Source organism: Odontesthes bonariensis, chromosome 2 (assembly GCF_027942865.1).
Source record: "Odontesthes bonariensis isolate fOdoBon6 chromosome 2, fOdoBon6.hap1, whole genome shotgun sequence".
Taxonomy (NCBI): domain Eukaryota; kingdom Metazoa; phylum Chordata; class Actinopteri; order Atheriniformes; family Atherinopsidae; genus Odontesthes; species Odontesthes bonariensis.
Window position 1 is genome coordinate 44,968,460 of NC_134507.1, and position 22,275 is coordinate 44,990,734.

The following is a 22,275-nucleotide window of genomic DNA, read 5'->3' on the forward strand; positions in this document are numbered from 1 at the left end:
GCTAGTGAATGCGAGACGCATAAACATACAAGGAACATGTCGGAGGGGGTCAAAACCAACGAGGCGCAGTGGACAGTTGAGGAAGTGACCTGTCTTCTCGGTCTTTGGGGAGAGGAGGAGTAGGACCTATGTCAACATCGTCCATTTGCCTCAGCAGTAGAGTTTGGTAAACACTTAAGTAGGCATGTGCGATGTTTCAGGTGATAGGCAAGTGTAATCGCGTGAATCAGATATGAGTCACATTATTAAAGTTAGTGTAACCACACGTTAAAAAAAATCGGATTTAGGCAAAAAATCAGATCTGGGCATCAAGACTTGCAGTGTAAATGAAGCCAAGGAAAAGGGAAACTCTTCTGAGTACAGTAACGCCTACATTGTGGACAGAGAAGATAGCTCCTTTGGAAAAGAAGAGTTGAGGAAGCCATTTAATTGGAAAAAACAGCTTTAAACAGAAGAGGCGGTCTCAGGGGTCACCTACTCAGCACTCACAATGCAGACCGGACTCTCATTCCCAGTTGGTTTCACAACCATTCACACGTTGGATCCTGTGGCCAACTCACACACTGAACAACCTAAAAGACCCAAAAGATAGAGGTAAGGGTCAGTAAGATACATGTGACTTGAGCGACTCCTGCATGACCTAATGACTCTCATAAAGTCCCAGCTACAGCTGGTTAGAACTGAAGAAGCCTTCGGATGAGAGGTGAAACTTATTCAAGAACCCAAACGAGAACTCCAGTTGCCTTTATTCAAGCTCTGGATTAATGAGAATCTACACCAACAACTCCAAAGAGCACATAGAACACAATACAGAAATGATCAAGAATGACAGGTTGGAATATTGAGGTTCTGTGATTGAACTACTATTTACTAGAATAAACAGATGAAAATACTCACCCATGTCAGCCAGGTTACAGAGGGCCAGCAGGCAGACGTTGACCAGCGGGTCATTATCTGGATACTCTCTCATTATGGATACCAGTCTGGGGATTACACCACTCTGGACTAACTGGTCCTGTTGGTATGCTGGTAAGACAAGAGAGAGAGCAAGAGTTCAGGGATGACAGAACAGACGTGGAAACATGTTTTTTTTTGTTTTTTTTTTTACATCAGTGTGATTTCAGCAACATCAGCATGACTGTTTAAGTATCTCTGAAACTGCCTCAGAGCAGGGGGGTTCCATTCAGATTCAGTGGCACTCTCAGTGAATGGACATGAGGAAATGTTACATTAGTTATCAGAGGAAGAAATTAGTTTGTGATGTAGTTAAAGAGCTCAGATACACATGACAAAATGACATGTTATAAAATAATGCTCAGACGACTGTCCTCTGAGCATTATTTTGATCTTTGTTGAATTGTTTGCTCCTTCTTGTTAACAAGATTTAAAGGGTTTAAAAGCTTCAACTTACCAAATCCCGGTGATCATTTTAAGATCTGAGAATCATAAACTAATGATATATCTACTTAAAGCTTAAGGCTAACATGTAATCTTTCCCTCTCTGACCCCACAGAATAACATGGACCATGTTTAAAAATCTCCCTGTTGACAGAAAACCCTGCTGACTCAGTCAGTGCTGTCAGACTGACTCACTGTTGTCAAAGCAGATCCGTCCAATGGCCCTGCCAGTGTTCAGCAGCATTTCTTGATTACTGCTGCTCAGGTGGGGAACCAACACCTTCACCAGGCCTGCCTCAATGCATGGATCTCTTACGGCAGCTGCAACACACACATGGAAAAGATTCAACTTCTTTCATTGAAATAGAATCTAATCGTATCAAATGAATATAGCAAGTTACATTTACATCTTTTTTTTAAAGTATTTTTTTGGGCTTTTTATGCCTTTAATGATAGGACAGTTTGAGAGAGACAGGAAGCAGGGGGCAGATAGATGGGGAAGACATGCAGTGAGGTTTGCTTTCAACCTAGAACTGTTACAGCTATACAGAGTCCCATCTCCTGCTGCACTGTGGTGTGCATCTAGCCTGGAACTGCAGCAGCAAGTCTGCTACATTAGCTATACTGGCTTGTGCTGTGCGCTGAATCTACACCAGGAAATAGCCTCTACAAATCTAAGGCCTGATATAGTCTTGTGGTCTAGGAGTAGAATGAGAGTTTTTTTTTTTTGATAGGTGTTATTTTGTTGTTTTTTTTTTCACCCCCCGCGATCGGCCCGCCTCTAGGACCGCCCCTGCCGCTCTGCCGCTTTTTTTTGGACAGGTGTTTTTTCTTTGGATCTTTTTTTTTTTTTTTACCCCCCCGCGATGCCGTGACTCTGGAATGCCAGTGGTCATTGTCTAGCCTCCTGGAGGTGTCGTGGGCCCAACTCGACGAAACACTGATGAAAGGAGGTTCCCACCTGATGACCCCAATGACATGTTGGTCAGCACTGCTCACTGATCTATATAATAGGGAATTATTCACTGAGTCTGGTCCATTTTTTTCTTTAGCACAAGTTTCTTGTGTTCATCTTCAATACTAAGCAGAGATTGTTGATTCTCTTATTATTACTTTTATCTGGCAATGTGCAACCTAACACTGGCCCCTGAGCTTGACGAATTTTCCTCATAAATTCTCCTCTTTGGGTGTGTTCTGCAATGACTTAAGTGACCACTGTGTTGTTGCTGCTATTAGAAACACTAATATGCCCAAATTAACGTCTTGCATCATTTCAACTTTTTATTGAGCAAGCCTATCATCATGATTTGTCTAATTTTGATTGGAAAAAAAATAGGTCTGATCCCTGATGTAGAGTTAGCTTGGACATTCTTTAGGGATGGTTTTATGCAAATTGTAAACAAGCATGCCCCTATCAGGGAATTTAGGGTAAAAGGGTGAGAAAACCCTTGGTTCTCTCCAGAGCTGGTAGAAAATATTTATGAGCGTAACCTGGTTGGGCCAAGGCAAGGGAAACAGGTTCTCCTATTGACTGGCTTGTTTTCAGACAACTGAGAAACAAATGCTCTTCTTTTATCAAGAAAGCCAAATCTGAATATTATTTGTCTGTCACCACTGAGAACCTAAATAATCCATGGAAATTTTGGAAAGTTATAAATTCTCTTTCTGTGAGTAAAAGCACTCAAGCTCCACCTATATATTCTAAAGGATTCTGTCCCCATCTATGACAGATAGCTTCTCTATTTGACTCTTTGGGATCTGACTCAGAGAGACCCCCCACCAACTTTCCAATCAATGGTGGTCACCCTTTCAGTTTTGTACCCTTCTCCGTTCAAGAAGTTCATAAAGCCCTTAAAGATTTAGAAACTGGCAGCTGATTTTATAGCAGAACCTTTGGCATTCATTTTAAATCTTCCATGTAGAAAAGAATGAAATTCCCTCTGTATGAAAATCAGCTTTTGTTCTCCCTTTATTAAAAGGGGGTGACCCAGCCATTTTAACTAATTATAGACCAATATCAAATTCATCAGTGCTGGCGAAGGTTCCTGAAGCTCTTGTGACTGAGCAAGTAAAGGTGTTTTAACATTCTAATACCATTTTATCGAAATATCAATGTAGTTTTAGGAAAAAGCATCGTACCATCACAGGAAGGTGGTAAATGACATTTTTGTTGCATTTGACAAGACGCTACATTGTGCATCTCTTTTTATTGATTTGTTGAAAGCGTTTGATACATTAAAAAATGTAGACTCTTGCAATCAGGACTCTCGGAGCAAGCAGTTACTTGGTTAACCAACTATCTTAGTAATAGGACTCAATGCATTAAATATGATGGCCTGTGTTCTGATTCTATTACTGTCCACAACGGGGTGCCACAGGGTTCTGTGTTAGGTCCCCTCTTATTCCTTATTTATATCAATGATCTGGGTATAAATGTGACAGATGCTAATTTGCATTTCTATGCTGATGACACAGTTATTTACTGCTGCGGATCAACTCCTGTTCAGGCCATTGAATCCCTGCAGAAAGCCTCTGTTGTTGTCCAGCACTCATTACTTCAACCATTGACACACCACTGTGATATACACTCGAGTTGGAACGGCTGCTCTGGCCACCCGAAGACTCACTCATTGGTATACTTTTATATATAAGGCATCACTTGGCCTACTGCCTTCCTATATCTGTTCCTTCATTGCACAGAGAGGTGTTGGTCCTTACTCCTTCCGTTCTCCAGACTACGTGTTGCTTTCTGTTCCATATGCCCATACTGAACTGGGTGAAAAGGCTTTTGGCTACTCTGCAGCTCTAGCATGGAATATGTTGCAGAAGGACAGGAAACTAACAGGGTTAATCTCTTTGAGTGCCTTCAAATCCAAACTGACGACACTTGAGGCCGATTCCACTACATGTACTTGTTTTTCATCATTTGCTTGTATATTCAATACTTTTTCTTTCATTGTTTGTGTTTTTATCTGTGTAATTTGTAACTGTGTTTTGTATTTGCTGCTGCCTATCTTGCCCAGGTCTCCCTTGAAAAATGAGATCTTCCTGGTTAAATAAAGGTTATAATAGTAATAAAAAATGTGAGTGTTTCCACATCCACTTTGACAAGCCACAAAGTCCTCTTACGGAGGATGGAGGATTTTAAAACTGTCCTTTATTTTCTGTCCTTTATTCATTTGAAAGGGGTTTATAAAAATGAAATTAGATAAAAGAAGCAGTTTTTATGATTCCATGTAGGAAAATGGTAACATGCTCACTCATATTGTTAGAAAAGAAAAGAAACCATTGTTATTCTGTCATAATCTGTGTCTTTTGGTACTTTTTTTGTTTTTGGTTTTTCCATGTCGTGTATTTCTATTCTGTTGTTGTTCGGGTCTTGTCTCAGTTGTGTTGGCTTCCTCACTTCCTCAGTCTCTCTTCGGTCCAGTCTTCCTTCACCTGTGTTATTTCCCTCAGCTGTCTTCACTCACCAATCCCCCTCCTCTGTATCTAAACTCCTGGTTTCATTCTCTCTTTGTCAGATCCTCTGTTTTCTTCAGGTTGTCCTCATAAGTTGTCGCTGCTGTCTTTTTTCAGTTCAGTGTTATTCCTGCTTTCCTAGTTTGGCCCACTTTTTGGGTTTTGTTTTTTAGTGTTCTTTTTGGAAATAGTTATCTGGCTTTGCCGCGCCTTCTGTTTAAAATAAATAGTTTCTTTTCATTTTACCTCCTGGCTCTCAAGCTGTGTCTGCACCTGGGTCCTCCTTCCTCGCCATCTCCTACACGTGAAATATTCTACTGTGATGTACTGTAATCCAAAATGGCATCATATAGAACACATCCAGCTTTTGTTGCAGTATGCTACAATTCTTCATCAGAGTAATGCTAGTAATGATGTTGACTAGGATATAATTTCATCTGCAGCACATTTAGCGTTGTAGTAAATATTCAACATGTTTTTTAACTAGTACCATTCAAATATGTAGAAGTTTGTCTTTCTTAAATTGGAAGAACTCAAACTGAAATTATGGTTGCGCACTAACCCTCTGCCGAATGCTTCATCCTTATACAAAGATTCTATTAGATTCAGCTAAAGTGTGGCTGCTCAAAAAAGAACAGCTTCTTTGAAAGTTTCAACAACAACACAAATCTTAGGGGCAAAGGAAAAAAATGTTTTCCTCTAATTTATCAAATAAGACATTATATTATAAGTGAATTCTTAAAAGATTGGAAGCTTATTTATGGTAGAATAATAAATAAAAATAACTGAGTGTTATACCTTCTCGTGCCATCTCTGCCACCACCAGAGCCACCTGGCAACTCAGGCTGCTCTTACGCTGTAAAGTCTGAGCCAGGGTGGGCAGAATCCCACTTCTGGCGATCTCAACAGCAGCATCTTTCTCTGTGGACACACAAATAGATTTGTTGAAACTGATAACTTTATCAAGATAACCGCAATATATCATCATATCACAGAAAATAGCAGAAATAAGTGAGGTCAGTTTTAGTCGACTGCTTTAGGTTTACTGTCATGATTCTCAAACCATTCTCTGGGGAGCTGGGTAAATGTTGAGGGTTCCTTTTACAATGTTCTTTGGTATTTGATCAGAAACCTTGAACCTACTCAATCAATCAATCAAATAAAATACATTTCTGCTGGAAGTGCCCAGGTCGGAATACAAACCATGGGGTGACCAAGCCTTTTCCCAAAGCTGCCCCCAGGCTCTGGAATAAGCCCCCCGTCCAGCTGCGTCTTATTTCTGACTTGGGCCTCTTCAGATCCAGGCTAAAAACCTACTTATTTAGGATGGCTTACTAAAAGCCAGTAGTATGAGGACATTCATTTCCGCCCGGATATTCACGTGACCCGATGAAGATGGCAGCTTAGAAGAGAGGCTCTGATCAACCGTGCACAAAAATCTTTTTATTCCTCGGACAGTGGCTTGGAATTCAGATTTTCCACTCAGCGTCAACTATGTCGACATCTCACACGGCTAAGGAATGTGACATTTTTACCAGAGCTCGAAAACAAACAGCTTAAAACAAGAAAGGGGCCTCACCAGGACAAGCAGATGCTAGTAGCATGGCCGACATAGCAGATGGCCCAAGAGAGCTAAAGTCGCTCCGCCCAAAGTTCGGACTAAAACTGGATGGCACGAACAACCGCCTCAGAGGTAACCAATGCCATAACTGCATTAGAAGGCAAAGTGGCTGAAGTTAAACAGGACGTGTCGGAGCACACTAAAAGCATCGGAGAAGCGGAGGACCGAGAGATGGCGGCAGAGGAGGAACTTAGGAGTGTAATTACAGCCCGCACCAAGCAAAGAAATTAATATAACAAATTATCCATTGAAAAAAATCGGTAAACTGCTGGCTTGGAGACTTAAGAAAAAGCAGTGAGAAAGAGCAATCAACAGCATCAAGACGCCTCCAGGCGATATGACTTCAGAACCAGTGGAGATTAATAACATTTTTAGGGATTTCGATGAGGCCTTGTATACATCAGAGCGTTTAGATGATTTACACAGTCAAAATTCTTTTCTTGATCAATTGAGGTTTCAGACGTGGAAGGAATTCAATTCAATTCAATTCAGTTTTATTTATATAGCGCCAAATTAGGGCTGCACGGTGGTGTGGTGGTTAGCACTGTCGCCTCACAGCAAGAAGGTTCCCTGGTTCAACTCCCGGCTGGGGCCTTTCTGTGTGGAGTCTGCATGTTCTCCCCGTGTATGCGTGGGTTCTCTCCGGGTACTCCGGCTTCCTCCCACTGTCCAAAAACATGCATGTTAGGTTAATTGGTGTCTCTAAAATTGTCCTTAGGAGTGAGTGTGAGTGTGTATGGTTGTTTGTCTCATTTGTCTCTGTGTGGCCCCGTAATAGACTGGCGGTCTGTCCAGGGTGTACCCCGCCTCTCGCCCATTGGCTGCTGGGATAGGCTCCAGCCCCCCCGCGACCCGACCGACGGATACAGCGGTATAGAAAATGGATGGATTGCGCCAAATTATAACAAATGTCATCTCAAGGCACTTAAATAATATAGTTCAATTCAAGCCAATTGGAGTTGAATTCATTGTAATCAAAATCCAATTAATTAATTTCAAAATAATCCAATTAATTCATATACAGCCAATTCCAAAACAATTTCCTAACTAAGGAAGCCAACAGATTGCTTTGAAACTCCTCTTCGGTCCAATCTCCCGTCCTGAGCGTGCACGAGGCGACTGTTGACAGAAACGACTCCCTTTTAACAGGAAGAAACCTCTGGCAGAACCAGACTCAGGAAGGGTGGCCATCCGCCTCCACCAGCTGGGGTTTGAGACGACAGAAAAGAGGGGACAACAAATTGGATTGCAGTCTAATAACAAAGGAATTAGCAGAAGCCATTCAAAAAATGCAGCGCGGAAAAGCACCAGGGCCGGACGGCTTTCCAATTGAATTTTACAAGAGATTTGGGGAGAAACTTCTGGTCCCATTATTGGACATGTATAAGGAATCTTATATAAAGGGAATACTCCCTCCGACTTTGAGACTTGCGATAATAACTTTAATCCTGAAACCAAGCAAACCACCAAACGAATGCTCCTCTTTCAGGCCTATTAGTTTGATGGGGTGTGACATTAAAATACTCTGCGAGGCCTTGGCCAGAAGACTGGAGTCGTATCTTCCCCATCTTGTTGGCAATAATCAAAACTGCTTTGTCAAAAATAGACATGGATTTCAAGCCAGGAGGATAATCACACTATTGTGGAAAAGTATGGACACACCTTGTATTGGAATGTGGACAAATGAACTGATGTCATGTTTTGCTTTGGAGAGACCAACATATATTGTAAAAAAGAAAAAGAATTTTGCTCACCTATGGATACCTTATATAGACTTTCTTGAAACTCACAACTTTGAAATGTGATCAATTGTACAAGTTCTGCAATTTATGCACTGCTGTGATCGTACTGGAATTTATTTTTGTTTTATTGAATTATCATCATTTATCTACATTATTATTATTATTATTATTATTATTAGTAGTAGTAGTAGTAGTATTAGTAATAGTAGTATTAGTATTAGTATCATTTTGTTTGTTTCATTATATTTATTTATTTTTCATTTTTGTCAGATTGGGTTATAATGTATTCATGTCACTTAAAATGTTTCAATGTCAATGTTTAAATCAATGAGAAAATCTCAATAAAAATATGTAAAAAAAACAAAAGAAAAACTAATTTCTGTCCCTGAATCACCATTAGTCCATGGTCATGCCTCTGTCTTTCCAAAACAGACATATTAACTGATTAACTGGGAGACTGTATCAGTGTTTAGTTGGAGTTCTAAGTGTCAACAATCCTGTTTAAAGTCAGCCCTGACCCTCACTGAAACTCAGAGCAGCGAGAGTCAAACTCCTGATTCAACCTCTGTTCCAGAAGAATATCGTGAACAAGCTGAGGTGTTTAGTAAGTCAAAAGCCCTGTCTTTTACTTCCAACAGACCCTACAATTGTGCAATTAACCTTTTGCCTGGCACATCTTTACCCAGGAGTCGCCTAGACAATCTTTCTCGACCAGAGAAATTAGCAATGGAAAGGTACATAAATGAGTCACTCCATTCTTGCATTATAAGACCTTCGTTGTCTCCTTTAGGGGTGGGTTTCTTATTTGTTTAAAAAAAGGAAAAGACCTGTTAGCCCTGCATTGATTTTTGGGGTCTGAACATGATAACGGTTCTGAATAAGTACCCTCTGCCCCTTATCGTCTCAGCCTTTGAATCCCTCCAGGACTCCACCATCTTCACTAAGTTGGACCTCTAGAATGCTTATCATCTGGTCCGCATAAAGGATGGAGATGAGTGGAAGACGCCGTTCAATACTCCCTTGGGACATTTTGGGTATTTAGTGATTCCTTTTGCCCTCACCAATGACCCCTCTGTCTTCCAGGCCCTAGTGAATGATGCTCTCTGAGACTCTCTCAATAGGTTAGTTTTCGTCTACCTTGACAATATCTCATCTTTTCTAAGAACCTGGCTGAACACATTACTCATGTCTGGTTTGTTCTCCAAAGACTTTTGGAACTCATCCTGATTCAGGTACGGTTCCACCTAACAAATTGTTTGTCCCAGTGAATGTGCGCTCACAGGTTATCCAATGGGGCCACGCCTCTGGTATAGCCTGTCACAGTTGATCCGACTGGACCGTGTCACACCTCCGAAGGCGCTTCTGGTGGCCAACCATGGACAAAGATGTTAGAGAGTATGTGGAAGCCTGTTCAACTTGTGCCCGTGAGAAAACTTCCACCCAGCCTCTGACCTGGCTCCTTTGCCTGCTCCCTGTGCCAAGCAGACCATGGTCCCACATAGGCCTGGATTTCATCACCGGGTTGCCACCCTCTAAAGGTAACACTGTTATTCTTACTATAATCGATCGCTTTTCTAAGGCAGTTCACTTTGTGGCTCTTCTCAAGTTTCCTACAGCCTTTGAAACAGCGGACATCCTCACTCAACACGTCTTCCACATTCATGGGATTCCTGCTAACATCCTCTCGGATCGTGGACTGCAGTTCATCTCACAAGTCTGGAGGTCCTTCTGTAGACCATCAGTTTGAGTTCAATCGAGACCAATAGCCAGGCGGAGTGGACTAACCAGGAGCTCAAGTCCGCTGTGTAGTGTGTCGCTGCTGCTAATCTAGTAATCACCTGTGCTGGGTGGAATACACCCTCACATCCTCTGCCAACGGATTTACCCGAACCTTCGAAGGCATCCTTGAGTTATCTGCCTCCGCTTTTTCCTGGTGGGGGTGGGGGTACTGTCTTGGTGGGGGTACTGTCTCTGGCATTTGGTGTTCTCCTTCTTGTGTCCACCTTCTTTTTTCCCCGTGTGTGCATTGTATTGCCCCCCCTGCTGAGAGTTGGCAGTGTGTACCTGTGTGTGTGAGTGTGGGCATAGCGAGTACCTACTTATTCGGCAGACTATCTCGGCACAGCTTATGCTCATCTACTTCATCAACCCTGCTACTTATATTCCCTGGGCTGACATTCACTAATCGCCAGTTGTAACTCCTAAGTGAGATCCAATTCTGGAAATCGTGCTGGGAGACCTTGAGATCCCAAACCTATCTGCTGCCAAGTCGCTGCCTGCCTGGCGATCTTCACCACCAACCCGGAGGCTCCACCTTGAGGATTCCCAGCAGAATCCTGCGGACCCCCCGGACCTGGAAATCCTGCGGAAATCTCCTGGATTCCTCCTGTTTGGACACACACCCTGTGGAGAGACCTTCCTGGAATCCTCCATACCCCGCAAACCGAGAGACTCGCTCACTTGTTGCACTCACCTGACTGTCCACTCACCGCTGCCAACTCTCACTCTCTGGATATTCCTCCTATAGGAAATCAAGTATTATTTTGTTTTTTGTCTTTCCCCAACTGCAATAAACCTGTTAAGCCTTACTTCTCAGTGTCGATCTCCTCCTTGGGTCCAAAACCTCCACCTTGTAACATTTACAAAATATCTTTTTCTGTAACTTCAAAAAAGTGCTTTGTCAGACTTTGGCAAACATAACTTTCACTTGACATTTTCAGAGGACTTTTACATTTTCTCTTAGGCAACGATCAAACTGTTGCTTCTACAAGTCACAGTGTTTGGAGGTTTTTTTTATATTAATACCAATCTGATGAGACAGGGTCATTTAAAGTTATTAAAAAAAAACTTTTTCTATTTAGTTTGTAAAACTATATAACATAAAATTCAATGATCCATGAAATTATGTTTTCTGATATGGATTTTTAACAACTGTAAATGTATCTTTATTAAATTTCAAGACCATCTTTGTGTCATTTGAATATTCTATAAAAAAAAATCCAGAATCTTATACGCTTGCTGGTTAAAATATACTAAACTGACCAAACTTTAGATTAAGTTAAAAAAAGATGAAAAACCAGATGAATTCATCTGGTTTCATAAGTTATGTCTTGTATTTAAGTTAAAATAGACAAGATTGGACATTATCACATGTCAAGTAATGGTAAGCTAAGAAAACAATTTAATAAAATTACCAAAATGGTGGAGCGGATATGGAGAACATATTGGTAAATAGTTAAACATGCCATCCATACAGCTAAGCTTTTGAACTGGGCCAAACTTTTTACGTTTTTTATTTTATTTTGTCGTGTTAGGTCCTTGAGGATTCGTTACTTTTATTTGCATTTGATGTATTACTCTGTGCACTTTCACATTTTTGTGAAATAATAAACAAATAGAGCATATTTTGCAGGCCTTAAATGTTTTTTTTTTAAGTTCTCTTTGGAATTTGGACAGTGAGGAGAAATAAAAACGACCTCCTGTTCCATGTTCACTAATCTTATTAATCACACAGTATTTGTGAGTAACTCGCTGATGAAACCTTTTCAGATCTCAGTAAAATTTTGTTCTTTCAAATTTACTTCTGCTTTTGCAAACAGTGTACTTGAATCAATTGTGGTGGTAGTGTTAGTGGGGGACCGCCCCCCCCATTCATATGTCACATTCCAGTAATGTAAGTCTGTGCGTGTGTGTATTTGAATGTTACATGACCTACTCTTTTCCAGCAGTACAGCCAACACTGTATCCAGATGAGGCTTCAGTTCCTCTTCAATCAGCTCTGTGCTCACACTGATGGCCTCCAATGCCTCACTAAGAGAGTCTGTAAGATAAGCACAAAAAAATAAAAGATATGCCAAATTAAAAATTCCTAATTATCCCATCTCCAAATAATCAAGGAATTTCAAATATTAGTTCAAACATTACATTACATTACGGTCATTTTGCAGACGCTTTTAACCAAAGCGACTTACAATAAGTGCGTTCAACATCGGTAGGCAAAAGGTAAACAGTAAAACAGTAAAACAAAAGTGGAAGAAGTGCAAGGTCATGGAGGAGAGTAAATTAGGTTAGCTTGGGTACATCAGCAGAATAATGCTGAGAAGCAATTGATTGTATAATATTGGTTGAATATGATTATGAATATGCAGTGAAGAAAAACAACAGAAATGTGTTTTTTTTTTCTTTTTCTTTTCAGTGTCTTGAAGGCTGAAACAGATTAGTTGGGTATATATTTATGATCTTTGTTGAATCAAATCAGACACGTTTTACATGTGTATGTCAGACGCCCTGATGTCCTATATGGTTACATAATCTATTGTCAGGGCCTTGGTACCTGTGTCCATGTGCAACAGCAACATTGCCAACATTGCAATTTGAAAATAAAAATGATTTAGCTGAGTTTTCACCATTACATGCTGGTTCCGTGCTTTGAGACTCTTATAAATAAATAATAAATAATGGCTGGTTAATCATTTTGCGCGCACAAGAACATTTTTCACTAGTTTCTAAGTTCTTCTTGTTCTCCTCAAGAAAAAAGGAGAAGGTATTGTAGTGCTTGTTAACAGGAACAGATCAGCAAACGAGATATTTAACTGGTAACTGAGTTTCCATCCGTACTATCTACTGAGAGTAATAACCTCTTCCCTGGACAAAGCCTGTGATCTGAAAATGTTGTGCTGTTGTAAATTAAGAACAACCGTTAACAGAGGTCTCCCCTGCCTCCAGCTACACAGATCTCAAGTCCAGCCTATGCCCACAGCTTTATTGTCACATCTCTACAGTGTTCACCTCCTAATAATAGAATATTATTAAACCTCCTAATAGAACAATACTGGTAGTACTACTACCAGTATTGTTCTATTCTATTATCTATCCCAGTTTAGCAATTTTCATGCTTAGCTCTATAGTTTATGAAAATCCCTCTCTTCCCTGGAAATTCACGGTAAAGTCCTGTACAAGTTCACACTGAACTTTATATGGCTTTTATATGTTTAGGATTTATTGGAAAGTATTGAGTAACCTTGCATAGATCCCCTGCACTTCTGGTGGGCTTTCAATGTTTGACTGTTGGGTTAATAAAAAGAACAAATTGTTCAAGCAAACAAAAAGCAATGGGATAATATTAATGTGTATAAATATATAAACACATCTATAAATCTCAAGCGTTATATTGTACTGAAAAATAAATATGCACATACTGTGTTGAATAATTCAAATATGCCTTAAAAATCAACAATCAGTTTTCAACAATATAGTGTCTGCTATCAGAACATATCAAGACAAGGATTTTTTCTTCTTCTGCAGTTTAAAAAAATAAAATAAAATCATATATTAGTAAACATTAGAAAATAAGAATTTTGGAAAACCATTGTAACTCCATCCAGAAGGTTCATAATGACCCGGATGTGAGTGGATGCTGGCGTGGTTTGTTCCCCGCTTCTCTGTCTGGAAATCTTGGGTTTTTGTACTTTCTGTTGGCCTTTTTGCAGACTTCTCGACCGTTACAGTTTCTACTGGTTCTATAGCTTTCACGGTCTGTTTTGGACACATTTTTCTATCACGTGATTGCAACTTTGATGGAGAGAATCGCTACCGGTCTCTCACCAGTACCAGTATCCACCACCCTGCTACACTTGCTACTGTAGCAGACTGTAGTATGTCCTGCTAGCCTCAGGACTCCCGGGACTTACTCTCGGCACAGCTTCGTCGCCCGCCACCGGGCTGGCCATTCCTGTGGTCTCTCCCTGCAATTTCCCCTGCCAGCTCGAGTCCTTCTGCCTGTCCTCCCGGGATCTTTCCGTCCAGGTGTGGTCGGTTCTGTCGGCCATTGGCTGGTTTCCTCCGCTGGCCACATCGGGCTGACAACCTCGTGTCTTCACCAGAACTGCCGGGCTAGCAGGCCGGTGGCTCCTCTCCTCAACATTGGACTACTGTTTGCCTGCTGTGGTTATGTTGTGGATTATCCCGTGAATTCTCCTGGGGTACACGTCACTTCTCCTTCCACAGACACCCGGCTCCTGGTCACAAACTAGCACTAGCTCCGTGCCAGCACTCCACACCTGGATCATGCCCCCGCTGTACTTCACCACCGACCTCCACTCACTCAACAACCATCTGCGCCCGGACTCCTGACTCCTGACTCCTGACTCTATCCCATCCATCTGGTCCTGCTCACGCACCACAACTTCCTCATTACGTCATCACAACAGACGACATGTGCACCTATCAAATCTATCAAATAATATCAAATCTCCTTGCTCAGTCATCACAACCGATCATGAAGCAGTCCCCTGAAACTGGCTTTGCTCAACACCCGCTCACTCAACAATAAAAGTCTAATTCATTCAGAATTAGAATGTATTACTGAAACCTGGCACAAAAGAACTTCACGGAAAGCGAGATGTCGGTGCTACTTTCTGAAGTGAAGGCCCGCAAAAATGTGTTCTTTGGCACGCTGTCCTCCGGCATAAGCAGCAAACGCAAGAGGAGTGGGTGGGAGAGCCTGAGGCTGTCAATGCTGGGGGGTCTGAGAAGCCTCACAAGCAGAGGTGAAGAAGAAGTGGTCCGAGATTAAGTTGGAGGTGAAGCGGAGACTGGCTGCCCACCACTGCAGTGTGGCCAAAACAGGCGGGTGGGGGGGGGTGACCGACCCTGTTTGAACAGAGAGTCAGGGCAACTATGGGTGACACTGCTCTCTCTGGGGTGGTGGGAGCACATGTGGGTGACTCTGATTACCCCCAAGCTAAATACCCATGTTTTTGTGTAACTCACAACAACGTGTTCATACAGTAACGTGCAGAAGAGCGCCGGGGGAAAGGTGAGGCTGATTGAGACATTTCACACTTTACGCACAGGGTTATTAATATATGCCCACACAGACGATCAGGGGCTTGTTAGAAAGATCTTAAACTGAAGTTTAACCAGCAAAAAACAACAAGAAACTAACTTTAACCACCGACTAATATATATAATATAATAATGATGCTGTGAAGACGGGATAGAAACTGGGGGCGCACATACTCAATGCGCGTCACGGGAATAATATTAGGACCATTACAAGAATAAAGTTACTCACCAAGAAGCCAGCCATCGCGCACAGTGCCAGCCTGTAGTCTGTTCCCAACATGCTGTTACTCAGAATGTATGAATCGTGCGTTGAACCAGGCCACCTCGCCACAATGTTGGTTAATTGCATTTACGCATCACATATGAATGAAAATGTTTCCTGTTAACATACAAATTCATCATGTGATGGCGCTTTTATAGCAATGTGTGTGCAGTCGATAGCTCCGATTACAAAACCGGCTCTCGCTTCAAATTGAGCTTTAATGTTGGCCTGTTGGGAATTTGATACACGTGGCTGAGATGCGGATAATTCTGTCCCACACGGCTGGCATGGCTCGGCTGGCACAGTCCCAATCGGTTGGCCACCTGCCCCTGGAATGCTCCGGTTGGAACCCCAGTGTGCACATCACCTGTGGGCACAGGCAGCGCATGGCTCCTCGCTGTGTTGCGCTCCAACGCCGGCCGCAGCTTTGCGCACAGTTCTAGGAGGATTTCCCTCAAAACGGCTAATGAGTAATCAGTCGCCATCATATGCCAGCTAATACTCTCTGTTGTAGTGAACACACGCTCTCTTCGAATTGCACCATTTGCAAAGTCTTCTAATACTTTTAAAGCAGCCATTGTTTTTAATGGTATGCATTGCACTACTTTGCGCATGCTTTTATATCCACTCGTGTAAATGGAGACACATGGGTGTATTAATTGTTTATCAGTATTAATTGTTCATGTGTCTCAAATGTGCACATCACTGTCTGAGGACTAATTGTTTTCACATTTATTTATTATAACAGTTTCCCAACATCACCTTAGGTGTCGCCAAAGAATCAACAGCTGTAGAAAAGTGCGTACGCCAGCCCTGAAGTTGCCGTGAGGCACCGCACATTTCCACGGTCTTTTCGTTCTTGATACATCTGATCGTTGACATGAAAAGGTGCGTACGCCACTATTTTGTGCGTACGCACGCTTTGTACATGAGGCCCCTGGTCTGCTCCACTGGCCTCACCATACATCACCTTTCCATCTTCAACTTCAACATTTCCGACCACCTGGGAAACATCATGGACATTGACATGCCCGTTCCCACCGCTGAGGATAAACGGACAATATCTTTCAGAAACCTCAAAACCATCTCCCCTTCAGTTCTTTCTGCCCCTCTTGCAAGTAAAATATCTGCCTCCCCTCCTCTGTTAACTGGCCTCACCAAATTCTACAACTAAATACTCTCCTCCTGTCTCAATCAGCTGGCCCCCATCAAAACTAAAACTGTCTCATGCACCCACTCTGCCCCCTGGTACACTCCTGAACTACACAAAATGAAATCACGAAAACGACAGCTTGAAAGACTTCAGAAGAAAACCGGTTTAACTGTCCACCTACAAGCCTATACAGTTCAGCAGTACAAGGATGTCCTCAGTACTGCCCGGTCCACCTACTACTCTCACCTCATACACTCTGGCTCCACCAACCCCAAGGCTCTGTTTTCTACAGTAAATAAACTCCTCAAGCCCAGCAACAATACCTCCAACTCATTCACCACTGACAAATGCAACTCCTTTCTCTCATTCTTCCAAACAAAAATTGACACCATGTATAACAACTTGTCCCCCTCTCCTGCTCCCACGACCTGCACTCTCACTTCCTCATCTTTCTGGTTTCCGTTCCCAACACAGCACTGAAACAGCCCTCCTAAAAGTCACCAACGACATCCTCATCCTCCTGGACCTCACTGCAGCTTTCGACACCATCCACCACACCATTCTTCTCTCCCGCCTTGAGTCCTCCCTCAGCATCACTGGCACTGCACTCTCCTGGCTCAAATCATACCTCACAGACCGACAACAATTCATCCACATCAACAACTGCACCTCCTCCACTGTTCCTCTGTCCCAAGGTGTCCCCCAGGGTTCGGTACTTGGTCCTCTCCTCTTCATACTTTATCTTCTCCCCCTTGGCAACATCATTCGCCACCATGGTCTCTATTTCCACTGTTATGCCGATGACGCCCAGCTATACATCTCCACCGTCTCCATCACCCCCGCCACTCACTCGTCTCTCTCCAACTGCCTCGCCGACATCAAATCCTGGATGCAGACCAACTTCCTCAAACTCTGATCTGATCTCTGACCTGATCATTATCGGCCCCAAATCCCTCACCAAAACCACAGCCAGTTTCCGCCTCACCATGCCAACTATGCCCTGTTTCCATCCTCCCACAGTTGCAACCTTGGAGTCATCTTTGACAATAGCCTCTCCTTTGACCATCACATAAGCCAAAAAACCAGAACTGCCTTTTTTCATCTCAAGAACATTGCCCGACTCCACCCCCTCACTCTTCTTCTCTGCTGCTGAAACCCTCATTCACGCCTTCATCACTTCCAGAATTGACAACTGCAACAGCATCCTCTACAGAACACCATCCAAAACTTTAAATAAACTACAGTACATCCAAAACTCAGCTGCACGTCTGCTCACCCACACCCGTGATCACATCACTCCTGTCCTCCAGAACCTCCACTGGCTCCCAATTCCACAGCTTATTCAGTTCAAAATCCTCCTCCTCACACACAAAGCCCTCTATAACCAGGCCCCGTCCTACCTCACTGAGGCTCTCCATCGCCACAATCCATCCCGCAGCCTCCATTCATCTGATGCTAACCTTACTCCACCATTCAGAACCAAGCACCGAACCTGCTTTGACATGCCAAAAATGAGAAAGAGCATCCAGCCTGTTGTCAGAGAAGGGTGCCAAAATATCAGTGTCCATGGCATGGATGACTTCATATGTGTGAATAACATATTCGGCTTTGGCTCCATCTGATGCAGAGGTCGGTACTGGAATTTTGGAGACCGATATGCTACCATCAAGGGGATGTCCTTTCCGTAGTTGTTTCAGCAGGACGATGCCAGACCTCATTCTTCACGACTTCCAACAGCGTGGCTTCATATAGAGTGTGTGTGCTTGACTGGCCTCCAGCATCACATTTTCCAGAGTCACAGTCTCCAGAGCCACAGTCCCCAGCATCGCAGTCTCCTGCACCACAACCTCCTGCTTCCAGCTTCGCAACTTCCGGATCCTGCTCCGGAGGGGGCCGAGCCAGAGCAGGATCTTTCTGGTTCTGCTTTGGAGGGGACCCAGGGGGGCTCGCATCCTCATCACCGGATGTCTGGCCGTCTGCCAGACCAGCTCCGGCTCCAGCGCCTGGTTCCTCACCGCCGGACGTCTGGCCATCCACTGGACGTCTAATTGTCCGTCAGACCAGCTCCAGCTCCCTTGTCGCCAAACATCTGGCCGCCCACCAGACTGGCTCCGGCCTCAGCTTCCATGTCGCCGAACATCTGGCCGCCCACCAGACTGGCTCCGGCTGCAGCTTCCTTGTCGCTGGACGTCTGGCGTCCCACGTCGCTGGACCTACCGCCCGTCCACCGGTGCGGTAAAAATTTTGGATTTTTTTTTTTTTTTTTAAACCCTTGTTTTTGTTTCGATTAATATTATCATAACATATTATGCTCTTCCAGAAAGGCCATCAACTGATCATAAACCACCTTCTCAATGATTTTTGTAACTGTGGGATCTAGAGGAGGTTTTTTAATCTTTAAAAAATGGAGGAGGAATAGGATCATATGGGGAATCTGCAGGCTGTAAGAGTCACAGGCTCAAACTGGTCAAAAACAGCACAGCAGGTAACAGAGACTGATGGCTCACAACCAGCATGTGAGAATGAGACCTGAGTTCATACAATCTTATCAATAAAGAAATTAAGAAAGTTTTCACAAGGTGCAGAAGATGAATCAATAAAATTAGTCTGCAGAGCATTAAGAACACAGTCAATAGTCTAAAACGAAAATGTAACAGTCAGAATGATATCAGAAAATTGCTTTCTTTTGGCGTTTTTCACAGTTGTTTGATAAGGAGCAGTTTGTCCTTTTTCCTCTGACGCTCAGCTCAGCCGCACTCACGTCTGAGTGCTCGTGTCATGTCATTCAGCCAGGGCTCAGATTTAGTTTTAGACTGCCTGATTTTTTTTATTGGAGCTACAGAGTCCAAATCAGTCAGACAGGTGGAATGAAACCATGAACTAAGCTCCTTAGACTCACTGCATGCAGGCTCAGGACAATATAGTGTATCTTAACTTTAGCTTGCATGTCAGGAAGTCTACAGCATTCTGACTGTTGTCTTCTGCGAGTAAGACCTACTATTCATTCAAGGACCGCACACAACCCAAGTAGAAAATAAAGCAGAAAAAATACCTTAAAATAAAGGTTAAAAAGAATTTACAAAGCACAACAAAAGTAGCTTTTGTTGCATTTGAAAAAAAAATTTGGAACTCAATGAAATGTTGAAGTACACGATCCTCCAGGTAATCCAGTGGTCCTTTTTCTGCATGTTATACATGAACTTAATGAGTAACTTTTCAAACACTTTTTGTTTGCTGTTATATACTGTGTGTACTTAGTGAGAAACAACCTACCAGTTGCACTTTAGTTCTTTTCTCCTGCACAACATAACATCACCACACACTGAGGGACTTCAGGATGAAGGGGGTCTGGTGGCTATGAGCATCATAGCACAGAAACTGCACTGGTGAAAGTTACCAATGATCTCCTCTTAGCCTCTGATAGCGGACTTGTGTCTGTGCTTGTCCTGTTGGATCTCAGTGCTGCATTTGATACGGTCGATCACAGTATCTTATTACAGAGACTTGAACATGTTATTGGGATTAAAGGAACTGCATTAGGCTGGTTTAAGTCATATTTATCTGATAGATTTCAGTTTGTTCTTGTAAATGAAGAATCTTCCTCACACACCAGAGTAAGTCATGGAGTTCCCCAGGGTTCTGTGCTTGGACCGATTCTTTTCACTTTATACATGCTTCCATTAGGTAACATTATTAGACAGCATGGCATAAATTTCCATTGCTATGCTGATGATACTCAGTTGTACTTATCTATGAAACCAGATGAACCCAATAGGTTGGTCAGACTACAAGCATGTCTTAAAGACATAAAGACCTGGATGACTCAGAACTGTCTGCTTCTAAATTCAGACAAAACTGAAGTCGTTATCTTTGGACCTGAGCGCTTCAGGGAGAAATTGTCTAGCTATATAGTTACTCTAGATGGTATTTCCTTGGCTTCTAGTTCTACAGTGAGGAACCTTGGAGTTATTTTTGACCAGAACTTATCATTTGACTCTCATATAAAACAGGTTTCTAGGACTGCCTTCTTTCATCTTCGTGATATTGTTAAAATCAGGAACATCTTGTCTCAGAGTGATGCAGAAAAACTAATTCATGCATTTGTTACTTCAAGATTGGACTACAGTGGAAACCGCTTATAGTGATCACGTTGGTCCAGAGCCAATTTGAACACTATAAGCGGTTGATTACTAAAACCGAATTTGTATTACAGTACAGGTATTTCACTTATTTTTTTATGCAGAATATCATCTAAATGCCATTTGTATCGTTTTTCAATGAGAAAAATGAAATGAAACGGATAGCTTCAGCATTTACTGAATTTTATTATCATGCAAGTTTAATTACAGTACTGCGCAGTCCGCCGTCGTTTTCTTTCTCCGTCGTTAGCATTCATGACTGTCTCTTGTTGCTTAATTAGACTACACAAGGTAGCCTGAGGAATGCCAAGCTTCGCCGCAGCATCTCGTTGGCTCGTTTTTGGTAATTTGTCATACGCCTCGAGGAGACTACGTTTTTCATTCAGAGAAAATGACTTCCTTTTTCCAGCCATGATTCGCGCGCTTGCTGCCCGGTGTCAACTCGTTACATTAGCTAGCGAGGCAGAAGCATAGGGCAGAAGCAAATGTCCAGAAAGGAATAAAGGGAGTAAAAAATAAAATAGCTACACGTAGTTTTAAAATTATTTTTGCACATGTTTACATTCATAAATAACCAAAAATGAACATTATAAGCGGATTTCTTGATTAGTATAAACAAATTATTTAAACAGCATTTGTACAGAAATGATTCTGTCCCAAGCCTTTTGATCTATATAAGCGGTTGATTACTATATCCGTGACCACTATAAGCGGTTTCCACTGTACTGTAATTCTTTATTATTGGGCTGTCCCACATATTCTCTGAAAAGCCTCCAGCTGATCCAAAATGCTGCAGCCAGAGTTCTCATGAGAACTAACAGGAGAGATCATATTTCTCCAGTTTTAGCTTCTCTTCATTGGCTCCCTGTTAAATTCAGAATAGAATTTAAGATTCTTCTCCTTACATATAAAGCTCTTAATGACCGAGCTCCATCATATCTTAAAGATCTCATTGTAAGATATTTTCCTAACAGAGCACTTCGTTCCCAAACTGCAGGTTTACTTGAGGTTCCCAGAGTTTCTAAAAGTAGAATGGGAGGCAGAGCCTTCAGTTATCAGGCCCCTCTCTGTAGAACCAGCTGCCAGTTTGGGAGGCAGAGCCTTCAGTTATCAGGCCCCTCTCTGTGGAACCAGCTGCCAGTTTGGGAGGCAGAGCCTTCAGTTATCAGGCCCCTCTCTGTGGAACCAGCTGCCAGTTTGGGAGGCAGAGCCTTCAGTTATCAGGCCCCTCTCTGTGGAATAAGCTGCCAGTTTGGGAGGCAGAGCCTTCAGTTATCAGGCCCCTCTCTGTGGAATAAGCTGCCAGTAAATGTCCGGGAAGCAGACACCCTTTCCACTTTTAAGACCAGGCTTAAAACTTTCCTTTCTGATAAAGCTTATAGTTAGGGATGGCTCAGGTGATCCTGAAACATCCCATAGTTAAGCTGCTATAGCCCCCCCTTTCTGTCTTCTCAAACCCCAGCTGGTGGAGGCGGATGGCCACCCTTCCTGAGTCTGGTTCTGCCAGAGGTTTCTTCCTGTTAAAAGGGAGTCGTTTCTCTCCACAGTCGCCTCAGGCACGCTCAGGACGGGAGATTGGACCGAAAAAGAAAAAGTTTCAGTGCAATCTGTTGGTTTCCTTAGCTAGGAAATTGTTTTTGAATTGGCTCTAT

General features: G+C 42.7%; 1 protein-coding gene across 1 annotated transcript in view; it reads right to left on the minus strand.

Moving 5' to 3' along the window:
- The window catches only part of LOC142400777 (rap1 GTPase-GDP dissociation stimulator 1-B), a 41,029-nt gene that overhangs the window by 15,538 nt on the left and 3,216 nt on the right, over positions 1-22,275 (minus strand). The window contains exons 2-5 of the mRNA XM_075485987.1: positions 11,939-12,043; positions 5,659-5,781; positions 1,594-1,719; positions 898-1,026 (exon numbers count right to left, since the gene is read on the minus strand). Coding sequence (XP_075342102.1) covers positions 898-1,026; positions 1,594-1,719; positions 5,659-5,781; positions 11,939-12,043 — 483 coding nt within the window. The remainder of the gene's footprint in view (positions 1-897; positions 1,027-1,593; positions 1,720-5,658; positions 5,782-11,938; positions 12,044-22,275) is intronic.